We start from the raw sequence: 18,342 nt of genomic DNA, 5'->3' as shown, positions 1-18,342 counted from the left end.
CTCAGTTTTAAGGATTTTGATTCCCCTTATGGCATCTTTATTGATCAATTCAAAAGTGTTTAAAATGTTCAGTTATTCTTATATTATCTTTTCATTATGTTGTAGACATACAATGATACTGATCTTTTGTATTTGACTTCTGGAGGATGTGGTTAATAGTTATATATGCTCCATGTGTGCCTGGATGGCAGGATGGTGGACGGAGGAGAGGGGAGGAGGGCCACTCTGGATTGGAGGGGCCTGGAAGTCTGTTAGAGGCATTGTGAAGCACCAAGGAGAGCTGCCCAGGAGGCAGAGGCTGATGGCCAAAGTCAGGTGAGAACAAAATCTCTCAGGGGAGTGTGGTAAGAAAGCCAGAAACTGTGGTCTAGGCCCTTCTGGAATGGTAAATGGGGCATCTTTGGTAACCTTGCTTTTTATATGCGTATCAGCATCTCTTGACTCCCTAAGGGCAGAGTATCCGTGGCCTAATGGGTGTGATGGAGTCCTGCCTACCTGCTGCTGCTGTCAGCCCAACCCCAAAATGTCAGTCCTCCTCCTGCCATCACACCCAACAGGCATCCCTTTTTGTCTTGAGCGTTGTTCAGTGTTCCAGGCCCCCTTTGACTAAGAAGGTAAACCGTAACCCCAAATCAGTTCAGTCCAGAGCAGATTATAGGCAAGGGAAGGTGCAGGGGCTGGGTGGCATCACAAACAACCCTGACCTGCTTAACTGTTCTGCCTGCCACCAGCCCTGCCCCAGGCACAAGTCACTCCTCAATGTGCAGGTCTCAGCTGGCTGGATTTCTAGGTCATTCGCTGGGCCCAGTGCCTTCCTGGCCCACCTGCACCCAGATAAGGGACTGGTTGGACTGTGGTAGTGCTGCTGGACAGTAAGGAGCTCACAACAGAAGGGCCTCAGATTACACATCAGAAAAGCCCTCACTGGTTTCACCTGGGAAGGATGACATGGGACTTCGGGATGCCTGGATGTTTGGGATCCCTGGGATGTGAAAAGAGATGACTCTCTGGGATGTTTTGGAGGCAGGTGCACAAAGCCTGTGTTATGGTGCCACCTTGTCACATGAGGCCTTGTACCTTTCACTGCCTGGGAACTTTCTCATCTGTGTGTGTATGTATCAGAGAAAGGGACTGAGAGAGAGAGAGAGACTCAGGGATAGAGGGACAGAGAATTATACTTACCTGGTGCTTTGCAGTTTACAAAATATTTTTCCATCCTTTAACCTTTTCAGCCTCAGTTCCCTGGAGTAAAATGGGCATGGCAGTTGTCACCACTTTGTAGGATTATTAGGAGACCGTAGAAGTCAATATACGTAAGACAGTGAGCCGAGTGGCAGGTGAACGTTATTCATTAACTCAGTGGAGTTTCACAACAGGGAGAGGTAGGCAAGTCAAGTATTATTACCCCTGCTTTACAGATGAACACCTCTGAGTTGGAAAGTGCATAGTTCAAGGTCACTCAGACTTAAGAGCAGTAGAGCCTGGCCCCCACCCCCCATCTGGCAGGGGTCAGTTGCGAAGGGCCGCGCTCCCGCCAGGGGGCACACGCGGGACGGGTAATGTCACTTTCCCTCCTCGCTCGCCGCTAGGCGGGGCTGAGCTAGACCCGGGCTGTCTCCGTTCCCGGCCCAGCCCTGCGGTTCTCGCTGCCCTGCCAGAGGCAGGGACCCCAATGGCGGTTCGCACTTGGCTGGGGGGAAGGAAATAAGTCCTAGTTCTCAAAGATGCTGGGGAGGAGACCCAAGGATGTGCAGGGAGGAGCAGCGAGCCGCTTAGACCGGGGTGGGAAGGGGGCAGGGAGTGCACCAGGCTGAAGGGGTCCTAATGACTCTTGGCACCTCGTGTCTTTAAGGGGCCTCACCTCCTGCACCCGGACTCCCCTGCAGATTCCCTCAATTTCCTTAGTAAGTCTGTGCATGTCACCCTGTTTAAAGAACAAGGATCTGGGTCACAGAGGATGGTTGACTTGTCCAGGGTCACACAGGTGGCACTTGGCAGGCACAAGATGGAATCCTAGGCTGTAAATCTGAACCCCCCCCCCCCAACCATAGAAAGGCCTGGGAGAGGGCGGCTGTGATAAACAGAAGCCCCCACTTTGTGGGGTCCTGCTGACTCGTTTAGCACTTGCCCTGCCGTCTGGAGCCAGCCAGCCAACTGGCTCACTGGTACGGAGCACTAGGGCTGCCAAGGCTGTGGAGGGATCTAGTGAGCACATACTTTCCCGGAGGAGACCCATGCAGGAAGCCAGGTCATGTGGAGATGAGCTAGTCCCAGCTGGGACTCAGGCTCTTAATGGGTTGGGGGGCGGGGGGTGGGTAGGAAGCAAGAAACGTGGGCTCTGCCTATCTGAGATGCCCATCTCCACACTCCCTGCCAACTTGCCCCACCAGCCAGATGGGCCTCACCACCAGCCTGCCCCTCTTCCTGTGTCAAGACTTGGGTTTTAGGCAGGGCCTGCTGGCCAGAGAACCGGGCTATCTCTTTAAAGTGACTCTGCACTTTTCTGCTCACACCCATTTTGAATCACTATAACATAACATTGAGAATAATTTTCCCAACTGGGGGTTTCCTGTCAAGCATCCCCACTTCATAGTAGCCTCACCACGTTCTTTCCATATTCATCCCAAAGAAGAGAAACACATATTCCAATCCATCAGATATACTTGAGGCTTCACTCCCATTTTTAAGGACTGCTAGTTTTACTGGGGCTCTTGGCTTTTCAAAAGTTTAAAGCTTCAACAATTCACCATATAAGGTTAAAGAGGGAAATTTCTGTGTGCAGCGGCAGCCACCCCAGGGGGTACAGCAGCTTGCGGCAGAAACGTCACAAGGTGATGACCAGCACTAGTCATGGCAGAATGAGGGATACCTGGGTGACTCGCTTCGCCCTTGCCCACCTTATAGGAAGCAAAGTGCTGGGAGGAAAAGTGGGGAGGTCCCAGAGCTGCCTCCCACAGGCAGTGCTGTCTGCAGAGCGCCCCCTTGTGGTCGGGAGCCATCACTGCAGTCGGGCCGTCAGGACCTTTTCTAACCCTCAGCTCTCCCCATTCTCAGGTGAAGACACTGAGATCATGAATGAAACCCACATTTTTCGGCATTTGCATTAGAAAAATTTTTGGAGAAAATATTTTAGTAATTTTCTTCAACATCAATTTCAGTACAAAAAGAAGTGACTGTAATCAAAATTTTTTTTGTCCTTCAAATCACTGCTGGGGTGAGAGAAACCTCCTTAACATCCACCTCTATCCTTTGGGCACAGGCCGTAGGGTGGGTGCCACCCAGCCAGCACAGCTAGGTCTGGCTGTGAAGACTGTGTGGGGAGGGACAAGCAGATGCGAGGAAGCAAACATTTTTAGTACTTCTGGAAACAGGCAGCTTAAATTTGCAACTTAAAGAGTGAAAACATAAATAGATTGTAGACCTGTACCTGCAAAACATGACTGTCTGGTCACTGGAGTAAGATCAGAGTGTTAAGTCAGTTACAAAAGTTCTGAGGTGCGGAGAAGGCAGGAATTGCAGACTGGCTGTTGCTGGTGGTGGCGGAGGCTCAGGAAACGCTTGGCATGCCCCAGGGAGAGACACCAGCCTGTGACTCAATCTGTTTTCAGATTACTCTGTGGCCGTGTGTGGGATGGGCTGGATGAGGCTTGGCGGGAGTCCTGAAAGGCCAAGCAGGAGGCAGGGAAAAGACCCAGGCAAGAAAACACAGGGTCCCTGAAGAGCTGTGGTGCTGAGGAAGGAGCCCGGTAGGTCTCTCGGGGTTGGGGTACCGTGGGGAAATCGAGGTGGACTGAGAGGGAGCGGAGCAAGGGTGCCGTTTTCCATCAGCCTCACGGCCTAAGAGCTCTGTGGAGACTGGAGAACACCCAGGGTGCCCCTTGCCTTTTGAACCAGATGGAAAAGGAATATCTTGTTTTCCACAAACCTTAGGTTAAGTATCCTCGTTTTATGTGTGCCCTGGAGTATGTGCGTGGACTTGGTTCCCAGTATGACAAAATACTTAACTCTCTATTAGAATGCCAGAGCTCATCAGACCCTTGAAAATGTGCTAACAGTCCTTAATGAAGCCTGAAGCCTTCAATTAAATGAAACAGTGAGAAATAAAGCCCTGACAGAAGTGCCAAGGGCGGTGGGGGGGGGGCACAACACGTGGCGGGGGGCGCACAGTGGCCAGAGCTCTGGTTCCACTTCCTATCGGGAAGAATCACTTTTGAGAAGGGGGACCCAGTGGTGCGGCCCCCTCCACTGAGGCCTCTCATGGTGCCAGGCCACCTCACACCTCCCTAGGCCAGAGTTTGGGAAGAGAAGGGGAGGGCCCAGCTTCACCAAGGACACACAGGCTCCTTGTTCCCCAGGAAGTTTGCGCTTCGGTGTCAGGGCGGAGTGCCAGGTAGGGGACAACCCTCAGGCTGCATCCTCTCCCTGCCAGGGAGTGCAACCAGGAGCTTGGCAGGGAGGTGGAGCTGGCCAATTTGAGAGAACTCACTCCTGGGGCTGCGGAGTGAGGACACAGTGGAGATGGTGACAGTGAAGACAAAAGAAAGATGGAGCACTGCCTCCATCCCCAGACAGGGGAATGAAAGAAGGAATGAAGCAGCAAAGGAAAATGACCTTTCCAGATCTCGACCAACAGTCTGGGTGTCCTGGCTCCTGGCCGGCCCCTCCTCTGTGGCCCCAGCAGGAGGCACTGTAGCCCCTCCGAGGCTAAGAGGACCAACAGCCCCCATGCCTTGGCCCGGGTCCAGTGCCGGCCAAGGCCCAGCTGGGTCATGCTCATCCCCCCAGACTCGGGCTGCCGTCCCTCTACCCTTTGCTGGGCATGAAGCCGTGGCTGGAGGACACAGGGAGCCACGGGGAAAAAAAAAAAGTTTATTTAATCAGAGAGCCTTTGAAGGCACCTGGCTTGAGTATAAAAAAAGGGCAGTAAAATGGCAACTGTACAGGGTTCATGATGGGTAGGAACACGGGGAGGTGGTGGGGGAGAGGCACATGGGGAGAAGGGGGCGGAAATATCAGATCGGACTTTAGAACAGACATTCCTGGCCCCTAGCAACCCCTGGTACAGGCAGATGGACAGACAGACACACACACTCTCTGAGCCAAGGAGCTTCTGCAGCTCTGCTCAGGCAGGGATCAGTCAGAGCCAAGTGTGTAGGAGGGCACTTGAGCAGACACAGAGCCTGCATCCCCCCCTTGACTTGAACCCTCAGGCCCACAATGTCTCCACTGTCCATCCACAGAGGCTCTCTCCTCGGGGCCGGGATGCTGAGCCCAGCACAGGCCGTGAGAAAGCAGCAATCAGCTAGAAGAGAAATCCTCCAGGCGACCCCTGCCCACAATGAAGGAGGAAGCGGGCAGGAGCTGATGGCCAGGGCTGTCCTTCCATCTATACTCGGTCACACGATTGCCCGGAACAAGAAGGAGAAGACAGCCCCCAGTGCCAGGCCCAGAGAGAGAAAGAAGGCCATGATGGCTCCAGCTGTCTCTGCCTCGGCCGGCTTCACTTTCCTAAAGGAGGGAGGGCGAGCCTACCTTAGGATGGCCCCCACCCCAGCCTCACCCAGAGCATCCAATTCTGCTGACCCACCTACCCTACTTTCCCTCCTGGGGGACTTCTTCACCTGACCCCCAGAGCCCCCTCCCCGCCCCCACTGCCCCTAGTGCCCTCCCCGGCCATGTCCTCTCTCAGCCTGGAAACCAGGCTCGGGAGTCTCCTTGTGCCTCCTCTCCCTCTATTGAGTGCCCCCCTGCCACTGAAGCTTCAGGCCCTGCCTGAGGCCGCCACACTCCCCACTCACTTGGGCCCAAAGCACATGCACAGACTGGCGAGGTAGCCATTGGAGAAGGCGAAGGCGGCCATGAAGAAGATGAACCAGGCGTCGTGGTCAAAGACCGCAGTCAGGTAGCGGCGGGGCTGGACATTGCACAGCAGCAGCAGGGGCACGAAGGCCAGCCGGGCCAGCACCAGGCTTGGCAGCCAGAGGCTGTCCTTCCCCGGCTGTGGGGACCAGGCAGCGTCTCAGTCAGGCTGGCCGGCCCCCAGGGCTCCCTTTGGGGCCCCTCGGGATCAGAAGTGAAACCTCAAAAAGCCTAGTTACCCTTCGGAAGGGGGCGTGGTAGAGCCTTCTGGAGTGTTGAAAACGTTCTACAGCTTGACCCGGGTGGTGGCTGTCAGGAACATGTGTACGCTTACATGTATGTATTCATATTTATTAAGCTGTACACCTACAACTTGTACACCTTACCGTATATAGATTATGTCTTGGTTTTTACAAAAGCATGGCCCTTTACGACCATACTTTCTTGCTTCCCTCCCTGGGTCTCAGGCTGGACTCTCCCCTCCCACAGGGGTGTGGGGCCCCTTCTTCCACTTACCCACATGGTGAAGGCTGTGAGGCTCCGGCCCAGCCAGTCAAAGATGTTAAAAGTCAAGAAACAAGACACAGGAATGAAGTAGTTTCCTGGAAGAGGAAGAGTAGATTAGTGGAGGGTTATCAGGTTCAAGAGAGGCAGGATCTAGCAACTCTGACCCTCACTGGGGCTTAGTTTTCCCAGGTGTAAAATGGAGAAGGTGCTTCCTTCCAGCCCAGGGAATGGCAAATGGACCAAGAGAGTCTGGCTGGGGAGGAAGCAGCCCAGGCTCCCCTCTCCCAGACTCCTAGCCCCACTTGAGCTCCCGTCCCTTCCCCATCCTGGAACCCATGGTGTCCTCACTCCAAGCGCTGGTGCCCGCAATGCTGGACTTGACCTCAGCAGCCACAGCAGGAAACATCCCAATGGTGATGGTGAAGACGAAGCACACGGAGAGAGCCGGGACTAAGATCTGGAGGAAACAGACCCAGGCCCGGGTCTTCGTGGTGCTTGTGCATCATGAAAGAACCAAGATTCCCCACCCCAAGACACACACACACACGCGCACACACACACAAATTCAGAAAGTGGCCAGTCTCAGATCAGAAAGTGAGGGAATGGGCAGTGCCAGGAGAGGAGGAGGGTGGGGTGGGGAAGTCAGGAACAAAAAAAAAAGAAGAGAAAGAGGGTGAGGGGTAGGTGGCAGGATACCCATGCCCCACATACATTTTTGAGGATGGCTCGGACAGAATGACTTTCGTTGGTGGGCTGAGAGTTGGGGGCTGAAATTCTGGACTCCTCTGGGCTTGCTTTTGACTCTTCTCCTGGGGGGTGACAGGTTGTAGAAAGATCCTCAACTTGTGGGAAGGACCAAGCAACAGGAGATGACACAAACACTCTCCAAAAGGGCTGGAGTTACTTGGGGTGGACACCCCCTTAACCGGTGTAAAGTCGCACCCTAACGCTTAACCTAGGCCACCTCTGGACCCACGCTGCAGGAGTCCCCTGGGTCCTGACCTCTCCCAGGTGCCTTAAGTCAGGTTATGCCCTGCCCAAGAATCTGCAATTGTTTCCCAACATCCTCAGGCGTTCAAGGTCCCCCAGGAACTCCCCCATCTTCTCTCTCCCCACCTTTATTTACTGTGGTTACCCCTCAGCCCATCCCGAGTCCCTCTGGCATCCCTGCAGCTCATTCATTCTTGCCCTCTGCTCACGCCACCCCCTGCTGGGCAGGCCGTCCTCCACTCCAGCTTCCTCAGACCTTTACTTATGAGGTCCAGCTTGGTCTCCTGCTCCCCAGGCCCTTCGAGCTTGAGTTGCTGGTAATAGCGGTAGAATTCCTATCAAGTGAGGGGACAAGGGAGGTGGATTCAGAGGCAGAATCTCCAGAATTCCCACCTCCCCCAGGTTTTGTCCTCAGAACACCCCTGGGTCTGGACTCCCCAAAACCCTGAACCTGGCTTTATCCATGTGCTCACCAGCCGCGGAAGGCCCAGGTAACAGATGATGGTCAAAATGATAACCCCACAGGCTGTGATAAAATAGCCGAAGGCACTTTCTGACAGCTCCGAGCCAGCTGGGGTGGAGGGTGCCAGCGATTAGAGCCAGGTCCCATCCCCTCTCCCCGCAACAACCAGCGCGACAGGAGGACAGACAGCAAGACTTACTGGCAATGGCGCAGATCATGGCCACGGAGGCAAAGAAGCCCGCCAGGCCCTGGCCACTCATGATGGGGGCTGTGTAGCTGGCGGGCAGGAGGCCGGCCAGGCCAAATAGGCTGCCCTGCAGGATGGCACCGAACGCTGGGGAACAGGGTGGGCATCAGCAGGGGAGGGGGAGGGGGTGCGTGGGTGGGGCCCCTGGTAGAACAGTCCCTGCAATTCCCGCTTGACTCCCAGCAAGTCTTGTCACCGAGTAGCCCTTTCCTTTGCACCCACTCCCAGCCTTGGTCTGTGCCCACTAAGGTCTCTGAACCCTGACCTCCGGAGGGAGGAAGATCTCTGCCCAGGTCCCCCCTCCCCCAAGCCCCACTTACAGTTAATGAGCATGATCTTGACCATGGTGAAGACAAAGAAAGGCAGGGCATCCAGGGGAACCTTCACCAGGATGGCAGTGATCAGAAACAACAGCAGGATGGCCACCAGGCTGCCCAGGATCCGTACAGCCTGGGGGATCCTGTCGGAGAGACCACCGCAGCAGAGGCGGGTGGTGAAGCCAGGGGCTTGGCCCAGAGAAGGCAGGGAGGGCTCAGGCTGGGGGTCCGGGTGCTCACCTCTGGTGCAGGAAGGAGTTGAGGCAGGTGAAGAGCAGCAATGGCAGCATGGCACACAAGGTCATGACGTTGTTGAAGATGGCGCTGAGGGAGTTCCGCTCCGGTGAGGGTGCTGGCGGGGTGGCCGACGCCTGGACGTCCTCCCTGGGTTCAGCAGGGACCAAGGACACATTCTGGGACTGGTCCAGGCGGTTTGTGAAATACTGTGAAGGTTGCAGACAGGAGTGTTGGAATCTCTCTCTCTCTGTGCCCCCAAGCGCAGATCCAGGCCCCATGTGCACAGGGGACATGCCCCCTGGAGCCCGTTTCCCCCATCTCACCGCAGTGGCTGTCATGAAAAAATTCCAGGGCAGCAGCGTCCCCAGACCCAGCATGAAGAAGATAAGCCAGACAGCTTTGTACCTGGGGACAGGAGAGGAAAGCGGGGCCAGGTGACACACCATCCCACCTTCCTTCCTTGATCAAACTGGGGGCTGCCCCTCCCACGCCATCTTTAGTATCTCTAGCCAGCCCAGGGCCCAGGGCCCAGGGCATGTGTCCTCCTGAGGGTGTCTGTGGAGGGAGAGGTGACCTGATATGGGGGAAAGGGCACAGACCAGTCTGAGGGGGAGGGGGCCAGGGACACGGGACCGAAGGGCATGGCCGAAAGGACCTTGGTTCTCAGCCCCAAAGACTCGGGGGACCCTGCAGGCTTGGGAACCAGTGTGACCCACATGTCTGGAGGTGGTTTTGCTAAAAGCTGGGGGGGGTGAGCGGGTGAATGAGAGAGCAAATACAAGTGTCTTCCACCCCCGCCGGGCAGGCTGGAAGTGATTACGCTGTCTGCGCAGGGCTGTGTGGTTCCCCAAAGAGGACTCTGAGGTCAAGAAACTCCCAGACCATTGTGGACCTAGTGGGGAAGGCAGGCAGGGTGCCTTGGGACAGCTGGGAAGTGAGGGAGAGGTTTTCTCCCGGCCGAGACAGAACCAGCTTTGTAGGTCACACCATGTAGGGCAGGCCAGGAGGGACCGGGCCATTGCACGTCATCTGAGCCCCAGAGTGTAAATAGTGCCGCCCAGCCTGGGCCAGGGCACTGCCCCAAGCCCTCCACCTCAGGGCCTGTCTGGGATGGAACAGCTTCCCCCAGGCAACCCTGGGCCCTCCCACTGTGGTCTCCAAATGTGTTTGCCATGCTCTCCCCAGAGATAAAACCCACTTTCTTCACAGAGCTGACAGGAACAAGCCCAAGACAGTGAGGAGACGGGTCTAGCCAGCACGCAGGGCCTGGCCCCACACAGAGAGGCCCTGGGTGAGTGCCCCAAGTGGGAAGACCTGAGCCCTGACAACTGCAGCCCCCCACCTTCCTCATACACTCCCCACCTTGAAGAGAGGCGAGGGCTTGATTCAGAGGCCCAAATGACAGAGGAAACTCCCAGCCAAAGGCAGCCAGGATAGAAGGGAAAAGTGGGGCTGGGTGAGTGTGACAAGGCTGATGGAGAAGGCAGAGGGGTTCAGACAGCTGCCACCAGAGTTGGGGCAAGGGGATGTTGGCAGGCAGTCTGGGAACGGAGGACACCAGGGAGGGGACCACCGAAACAACCTGGGGCCTGTACTTATATTTTACAGGTAGAAAACTGTCCCAGAGAGATCAAATTAGCGCCCAAGGTCCTGCAGCCAGAAGTGCCCTAGTTCTCTGGCCTTTGGCCCAGGGAGATAAGATGGGCAGGGGAGAGGTGATGGGGTTGGGGGGCACAAGTGGAAGGATGGTTTTGATTCCAGGCATGGCTTCAGCTTTCTAGGGTCCTAGACTCCTTGGAGAACTTGAATCCCCCTACAGCTTCTTCTCCTCCCACACACAATCACGGCTGTGGGTCTAAACTGGAGAGAACTTCTGGCTCCGGAGGTGGGGGAATGAGAGGAAGGTCAGAGCAAGGACCAGGATGGGCCGGGGTCATCCGAAGCAGAGGACCCAGGGCAGCCCTGAGGGAGAGGGCAGCTCTGCCAGATGCACTCTGGAATGAGGGGTGCTGCCAAATGTCTCCTCATGGTGGTGGTGGGAGGAGCCGGAAGCGGTTGGAGCCCAACAGTGGAAACACTGACAGGCCAGGGAGCGGCTCCCACCCACCCGCCCTGGGCCTTCCCCAGACACCCCAGCCAGCACCCAGCCTCAGCAGTGCAGGCCCCCACCCCTGATGCAGACCTAACTCACAGCTACTTGGCTGGAAGGCTAGTCAACCCCAAACTCCAAAGGGCACAGCACCCAGCCCCATGGAGACCCATTTCCACTCCCCAGGACTCCCAGCCCCAGGTCCCCCAGTACCTGTCCTGAGGCTGGTGACTGGTTGTCATGGTGACTGCGTTAGTTATGCCTGGCTGACAGCTTCCTCCCTCTGGCGCTTGCTGGGGGCAGAAGCAGTGTGAGGCCCTGTCTTGGCCCTGCTTCCCCACAGGCCTCTTCAGATTCTTGGGGTGGGGGGGGCAGGGCGTACAGAGCAGGCAAGCTGAGGAGTCCAGAAGGCGCCCCACCACCACCTGCCCTGCCTCTCAGGACTGCTCAGTCTGACCCCTCTGGCCCATCCTGTTGCGCCTCCCTGCCCGCTTAGGCTCCACCTGGCGCCTGGCCTGGCCTGGCCGCTGCCACTGCTATTTTTATCCAGCAGCTGAAGCAGTTTGTATGCGGGAAACAGGAGGGTGGAGAGCAGAAGGGAAGGAGGAGGAAGTATGATTGGGAGGGAGGGAGAGACAGGCAAAGGCTGGGAAGAGGATGAAAGGGGTAAGGGACAGTGGCGATAATGGAAGAAGGGACAGGAGGGAAACAGAAAGGAGACGGAGGGAGGGAGGGCACAAAGCAAACAGATCAGCAGAAGCAGCAGCTGCAGGGGAGATGATCGAGGCCAAACCTCCCTCCCCAGGTCCCTCGGCAAGTCTGATGTCCACCCTCCCGGGGGTCCCTGAGCTCATGGCTAGGGCAGCCTCTGGAGAGCCTGTCCCCTCCTGGCAGCACTCCAGACTCCAGCCTCTCTACTGGTAGCATCTTAATGGTCCTTCCCAGCCAGTGCCCAAAGGCTTCCTAGTTACTGGCCAGTTTTCCAGGAAAATACTTCAGGACAGATGTGGGGACACAGCCCTCCCCTGACCCCTAGTCCTGGTTCCAGGGTCACCCCCCACCACCCAGTTCCTCTCTGACTCACTCTCAGGCCCCTGCCCTCTTCCCCTTTCTCTAAGTTAAAGAGAAGACCGTAGGGATAGGGGCACAGGCCTGACTAAAGCATAGCCCCAAGGCACCCAGCCTCCCCGCTCAGCATCCCTCCCCTGCTCCTTTCTCACTTGCTTGTGCAGGGGGAGGTGCCCTGGCACCAGCGGAGGAAACAGTTTTCCCTTGGATGGCATGGAAAGCCAGGAAGGCATGTGCTGGCATATCCCCCACGTGTGGGCCCAGGTCTGGAGCCAGGACTGCCGTTCTGGGTGAAGACTGGCTTCCTCACCCGCCTGGGTCAGAACTCACCAGATACCCAGACTTGCCAGCAGAAGGGTCAGTGCAGAGGGGTCCCGGGCAGTCCGTCGGCAGTGGTCCTAGCTCAAGCTCAGGCAGCAGGCCTTGTCCATGGGTTCCTCCTGAGTAAGGGTCTAGAATGAAGGCACAGGGTGTATCAGGAGAGAACCCCCCAGGCCTCACTGTGGGAGGGAGCAGCCCCATTCTGAGACGCCTCTCTGAACACACACGACCTGGGAGATAAAACACAGCCCAGTAGCTTGGGAGATAAGACAGCCAGCAGTCTCAGCAGGGGAGCTTAGTGGGTGGGTGAACTCACAGGTGCAGCCAGTGCTCCAGGCCCCAGGGACTGCAATGGCCAGCCCTGGGGACCCCAACAAAGGACCTAAATGGGCCTTTCTACCACTCCCAGTAATTCCTCTCAACCCCTCCCTGAATAAACTCCAGCCTCTCCAGAGGCCTTCCTCAACCCCCCAGCCCACACCTGGGCTGAAGGACAGGGAGGGGAGGAGCAGACCTACACCCTTCCAGCTAGAGGCAGAGGTCTTTTTCCATTGTCCTTTTGACAAATATTGACCTAGGATCTCAGAGTGCCAGCCAGGCACTGTTGTAGGCACTTGGGACAGAATGGGAACAACAATGTTTACATTCTCTAGAAGGATGGGGGTAAGAGGGCTTAACCTGGGGGGATGGGCAGATGAGGCTAGGAACTTGGGTTTTCTATTAGGTAGCCTGGGGGAACCCCCAGCTTCTCACCTCAGCCTACCCTGTGCTCACCTTCCGCCCCCACAGGCAAGATTCCGGGCAGTAAAGAGGAGGTGCATTTCAACACAGATGGGAAACGGGTGGAGAACAGAGCATCTCCCCATCCTCAGTAAAATCTGTCTTAGACTAAGATTAGTATTTATTTCTGCCCTCTCCCTCAGCTATACCCCTGCTCTCTGTTCTCAGCTGCCCCTACTCCAGTCCTAAGCACAATTCAATTCCAGAGGCAGCCTGCTCCCCTTGCCCGCACACTGATAATCAGCTGGCCAGCCCAGGTGTTTTGTTTTTGTCTGTCTTTGCCCAGCAACAAACAGGGATTTGATATCAGCTTAGAGCATCTGGTGTCCCTCCAGCCATGCCTTGGCCTGCCTGAGATGGGGCCCTGAAAGCAGCCACCTCCCCAACTGAGCACCTCCCCAACCCGGGACCCCCAAGACCTCTCAGGCACCATGGCTTCTAGAGACATGCTTGTGGTAGCATCAAATTCTCCACTTCCCTGGATCCCATAAGGGGCCAGCCACTACCTACAGATACCCTCTCTTGCCTTTGGACACCCTCACAAGCACCATAAGCTAGTACAAAACTATCTCCATTGAACAGATGGGGGCAGCTGAAGTTCAGAGAGGTTGAGTCATTTGCCTAAGATAACAGAGCTAGTGAATGGGTGAGCTGTAACTCAAACTCAATGAGCAGCTTACTCTAGGCTCCTGCCAGGATGGGGAGGGAGGTATAAAGTCTGCTTCCCAGGCAGCCCCGTATACTCAGAAGTGGGGGTGCTCTACTCCATCTAAGGAGAAAAAATAAGGTAGGGGCCAAGGTCATCTCCAGCCTGACTTGAGTGTCAGGTGGCACTTCCCCATCCCATTCACACATTCTGGCAAGCAGAGCTCACACAGGCGGGAGGACAAGGCAAGAGGGTCTGGAGGTGACGGAGAGGAATGGGCAAAGGGGCGGCCCCAAGAGGGGTAAGAGACAGGGGTGGGACCAGCCCTCATCTACCACCGTTCGACCCTGGGAGGAAAATCTGGGGTGTGTATGTCCTTGTTCTCTGAGGGAAGCAAGGGTCCTCTCTGGGAGTAAATGAGAACGCGCCCAGGAAGGGGAGGCCAGGGACACGAGTTCCGCCAATAAAAGGCGGGGGTTAAAGAAACAGCTCCTCCACCTCCATTCTGTTCGCCCACATCCCCATTCCCCGCACCCAGAGCAGTTAATGGTGCGGCCCCTCCCCGGTACCAACGACAAGATTGATCGAGATTAACCATCAACTCGCCCGTCCCTTGCGGAGGTCAGCTCGGTGACAGCCGGTTTCAGGCCCGGGAGTCAGGTCGCCCACGTCCTCGCGGGTCCGGGTCCCGGCAGGATGCACCTGCGCTCCAGCCCCAGCACGCCACGTGCTGCGCGGCTCCGCACGCTCCCCGCGGGGGCCCCACCCGGCGTCCCCTTTTTTGGCAGCGCAGCCGCCAGGCCTGGTCTCCCTGCCCTCGTGGCAGACGGGAAGCGGCACCTTCCACCCCGGCGGTCCCCGGCACCCCGGCACCCCGGCCCCCGGCTCGGGGCAGCACCTGCTGGGAAGGGGTCCACCCGCGTGGAGGTCGGCGCGCTCTCCCGGCAGCTTCCCGCGCCCGCCCGAGCACATTCAAACCCGCCCTCCGCTCGCCCCGCCCCGGCGCGTCCCCGCCCCCATCCGCTCCCCGGCGCCTGCTGCGGCCCCGCCCCGCCCCGCTCCGCCTCGGGCCGCCCCGCCCCCTGCAGGGAGGCTGCGGACGCCCTTGGACACCCCTCTTCGCCCGGCACCGAGACCCTGCGACCCCCAGCGCCGCCTGGCCCACACCTCGCCTTATTTCTGTAGCTAGGACCTCTGAGGGCCCTGCCACGCCAAACTTTGCCCCATCACGGGACACATGGGGCCCACACTGGGTACCTCTGGTCTCCGCGCTGGGGTTACATAAAACTCCTACACAACTGTCTCGGGACTCTCCCAGCGACAAACCTGCTCAGACAGGTCCGGACGCCCTGCCATGTCCATACTCCACCCAAGATGTTCCATTATCGCTTCTCAAGCCCCCTCTCAAGCCACTTTCTTCCACACTACACCGTTTCTTTCCAGCGCCCCTCTCCCTTTTCAGTACCATTTTCTTCTTTTCAGACTATCCTCTCCTTCCCCCACTCCGTGGGATCCCTCCGACAGAATCGGTATGTGTCACCTGGGTTTTCCCACCTCTAAGACTTACACACCCACAACTTTCACTTGGAGAGGGATGTGTGCCCCTGGGGGGTAGGGGGCCCCAAGGCACAACCCTATAGCCTCCTAATGATTCACCCTTTTTAAATCCAGAACTTTGGAAAAGCTGAGGCAACATCTGGGAATGGAAGACAAACAGCCAGTAACAGCCTTACATCCTGAGTGAATCCTATGGTCCTGACACTCAGAGGAGGAAGCCTTGCTGAGACCCACATCCTCCCTGGCTGAGGAGGAAGGGGGTAGGGCCTGCTGAGGAACTCTTGTACTTCCCAGGGAGGGGGAAGGATTCATTCCTTTTTTGGTGGTCAGTACATTTGGGGGACGGGGGATCACTGCCCCCTACAGCAGTACTGGAGAACAATCCAAAGGCTGCAGAGGTGCTGAGGACAGAAAATCCAATCCAGCCCCACCGCTTGCCCCATTTACCCAAAAGGCCTGTACCCTGGAGAAGCCACAGACACTAATTAACAATTAGCAGTACTAACATCACAGGAATATGGCAGAGTCAACCCGTCTCCCCAGAGAACAGAATGGGCCCTGAAGGGAAGGCTAGTTTTTCTACTTAGGATGGATCAGTGGACTCACCCCAAGATACTCCAGAAGGGCTGTTCCCAGCCTTCCGGCTCTGAGCTCCACAGAGACATGACACACCATCACCCCCCAGCCCTAACCAAACAGAGGGCAGGAAGAGGGATATGGGTGATATTTTTCTAGGCACTGCCCCATGGCTTGAGGGCAGCTTCATGTCTGGGTCTACCCCCATATTCCTACCCTGTGTTTGTCCAGATTCTCTCTCTTCCTTTCCTGACCTTCCTCTCCCCTCTTGCTTGGCCCCTGTCTCTCTCCCCATCCTCATTTCCGTCTCTGGGCCTGCGGGGGTGGCAGGCCTTAGTGGTCAAACAGTTCCGCCAGGCATGGCCAGGCTGGTGGCCAGTGGCTGCAATTGTGTGCAGAGGGGGCTAGAAATGGAAAGAAGTTGGAGGGAAGTGGTGAGGGTCCCAGGCCAGACAGGGGAAGGCTGGTTCCTCTGCCCATCCCTGCTGAGGCCTGGCCTGCTCACTGGATGGCAACAGCCAGGGCTGTTATTGCTGGACAGAAGCCCGTCTGGCACTTTCCTTGCCTGGGCCCCCAGCCAGCACCCACACTCCTCCGGAGCCGCCTCCCTAGGCTGAGATGGTTGCTGAGTGCCAAGGCCCTCTGCTGGACAGCCTCAGAGCCCCAACTCACAGTAGCCTTTGCCCAAGTTCCTCTAGCCAGGCCCAGCCAGTCTTATGGCTCCCTCCCTCCCTGGGCTCTCACGGGTCTCTGGCACAGGAGAGGGGTGTGAAAGGTGGATCCAGCTGCACCCCAACCCTATCCCTCACCTATTTGCGACTGTGGCTTGCCCCAGACTCCCTCCTCCCTCTTAGAGCCTCCAAGCCTGCCTCATCGACTCACACACAGTCCTATCTTTCCCCAGCCCTGCCTCTATCTGTGTTTGCTGGAAGTGTGCTTGCTTGGCTGGGAGGTTTGTCACCAGCGCGCCTCGTAACTGTATGTTCTCAATTGTTTTGGGGGCTCTATCTCCGCGGCCTTGTAGCAGGGCTGGGACAAGGGAGAGGCCAGAGAGGCAACTTACCTGAGGCGCAAAATTTGCGGGGGATACCCAAATATTCCAGAATCCAGATAATGTTTTAATGCAATATTTAAAAAAAACTCAAAGTTAATGCAAAAAATCCATGATGAACAAAACATCATCTAAACTTAAGACAGGATCCGGCCCTCTCAGGGGTCAGATTCATCTCAAGTCTCTCACCTTCCTTGAGGGTGTGTACTTGAGGGTGGGTACCTGGGTCAGGGTTCAAGAAGATTCGACTCTGTTCACTAGGTCTGCGCTTGGTTTTCCAGCTTCATTTCTCAGACCTCTGCCCCTACCCTCTGCTCTGGGCACGTCTCTGACCTCGCGAACATCTGCATGTACTTAGGGTAGGGCAGTCATCTAACAGCGGCCTCCAAAGTCCGAGAAAGGATCCCCCTCCGCCAGAAGCCGCAGGTGCGGACTCCACTGATTTCCCCTACCCCACGAGGACCCCGCCCACCGCGCTCTCCGCCCCGCCCGCGGGGGAAAACAGCACAGGCCCCCCCCCGCCCCCCCGCCGCGGCTCCGCCTCTGCTCGCTGAGCACCTGCTGCGACTTCGGAGGTGGCATCCGGAGTCGGGGAGCTGGAACGGAAATTCCCGGGCCAGCCGGCCCCAGGTTCCCATTTGGCCTCCTTACCTCGGGGCTGGGGCCCTCCCTGTACCCGGAAATCGCAGCCCGCGCCGGGTCTGACCGGTCTCTGCTGCTCGGCGGGAGAGGGGCTGCAAGCAACGATCCCGGCATCAGTCCCGCCTGGCGCCTCACTGGAGTGGGGAGCGACCCGGGAGGTCGGCGGCAGGAGAGGCCCAGAGCAGAAAAAAAAGGACTTGAACCCCCTTCATCCCGCCCCTCCTGCCAGGCAGCCCTCCCAAAGGGGCCGAACACGTGCACTGGCTTTTGAGACTCCGAGAGGAAGCAGATGGTGCCGGGGGTGGTGGGGGGAAGGGGAAACTGGGGTCTAGAGGAAAGTCCCGCAGGGCCGGCGTTGGGGCGGGCGCATGGCTCTGATATCGGTTCTTCCCAGACCAACCTTCTCTCGGGCATGCTGACGGGTTCAGGGTCCTGAACGGGGCCTGTATTCCTCATTCTCCCCCACTGAACCGAGAGCCCAGGACTCGCTGGGGGAAGGGGGGAAGGAGGAGTATTGAATAGGAACAGTAAGCAAATTATCCGAGGCTGGCATGCAAATACCTCCCACAGCTCTCTTCTGACCCCGAGGGGCCTCCCGCTGGGAAGGGGAAACGATGAGAATTCCTCAGGTCACACCCTACCCACCTGACACCCTCTAGATCCCACCCTGGGTAGAGTGCCCCTCAGGAGTATGCATTTCTACACTGCTCCGCTGGGTGACTGCCCACAGGGTCCCTGAGGAAACAAATCTCCCTCTTCCCACTCCACTGGCTGAGAAGAGTCTCCACTCTGGCTTGAGGACGTCTACCTCCTTACCTTGTGCCGGCGAGCCAGACCCAAGACGAATGGGTCACAGTGTGATATATGGACTCAAGTTAGACAGGAGAAACAGCTTCCAGGAGATGTGGACTGAGAGGGGCAATGGAATGGGTAGCAAAAGGAAGCCTTGCGTTGTTTCCCAACTCCTGCCCTCTGGACAGGTTAGACTGTCT

At 57.1% G+C, this 18,342-nt stretch overlaps 1 protein-coding gene across 4 annotated transcripts; it reads right to left on the bottom strand.

The window, feature by feature from the left end:
* Positions 1–4,855: 4,855 nt before the first annotated feature.
* SLC29A1 (solute carrier family 29 member 1 (Augustine blood group)) lies at positions 4,856–17,795 on the bottom strand. 4 transcript variants are annotated; one of them, XM_074348818.1, is made up of 15 exons: positions 17,751–17,795; positions 17,360–17,442; positions 12,108–12,229; positions 10,923–11,002; positions 8,944–9,025; positions 8,624–8,826; positions 8,387–8,526; positions 8,019–8,153; positions 7,830–7,927; positions 7,613–7,691; positions 7,078–7,175; positions 6,715–6,823; positions 6,376–6,461; positions 5,799–5,998; positions 4,856–5,508 (listed from the first exon to the last, which is right to left on the bottom strand). In XM_074348818.1, exons 1-15 carry the CDS (start codon positions 17,762–17,764, stop codon positions 5,397–5,399), a joined length of 1,641 nt encoding a protein of 546 aa, XP_074204919.1. In that variant the 5' UTR covers positions 17,765–17,795; the 3' UTR covers positions 4,856–5,396. The 4 variants fall into 4 exon arrangements, with proteins under 4 accessions (XP_074204919.1, XP_074204922.1, XP_074204920.1 ...); XM_074348821.1 differs by lacking the exons at positions 17,360–17,442; positions 17,751–17,795 and adding an exon at positions 14,423–14,547; XM_074348819.1 differs by lacking the exons at positions 17,360–17,442; positions 17,751–17,795 and adding an exon at positions 14,120–14,379.
* Positions 17,796–18,342: the final 547 nt, after the last annotated feature.

This window comes from Camelus bactrianus, chromosome 20 (assembly GCF_048773025.1).
Source record: "Camelus bactrianus isolate YW-2024 breed Bactrian camel chromosome 20, ASM4877302v1, whole genome shotgun sequence".
Classification (NCBI taxonomy): Eukaryota; Metazoa; Chordata; class Mammalia; order Artiodactyla; family Camelidae; genus Camelus; species Camelus bactrianus.
The sequence above is the reverse complement of the archived record's forward strand: the minus strand, read 5'-3'. Positions and strand labels throughout refer to the sequence as shown.

Bases quoted from the DNA above. Each gene is read 5' to 3' on its own strand.
- SLC29A1 (XM_074348818.1), bottom strand. The intron at 9,026-10,922 runs GTACTGGGGGAC...TCCTGTCCCCAG, and splicing joins AGTCACCAGCCTCAGGACAG to GTACAAAGCTGTCTGGCTTA. The intron at 5,999-6,375 runs GTAAGTGGAAGA...TGGTCCCCACAG, and splicing joins TCACAGCCTTCACCATGTGG to CCGGGGAAGGACAGCCTCTG.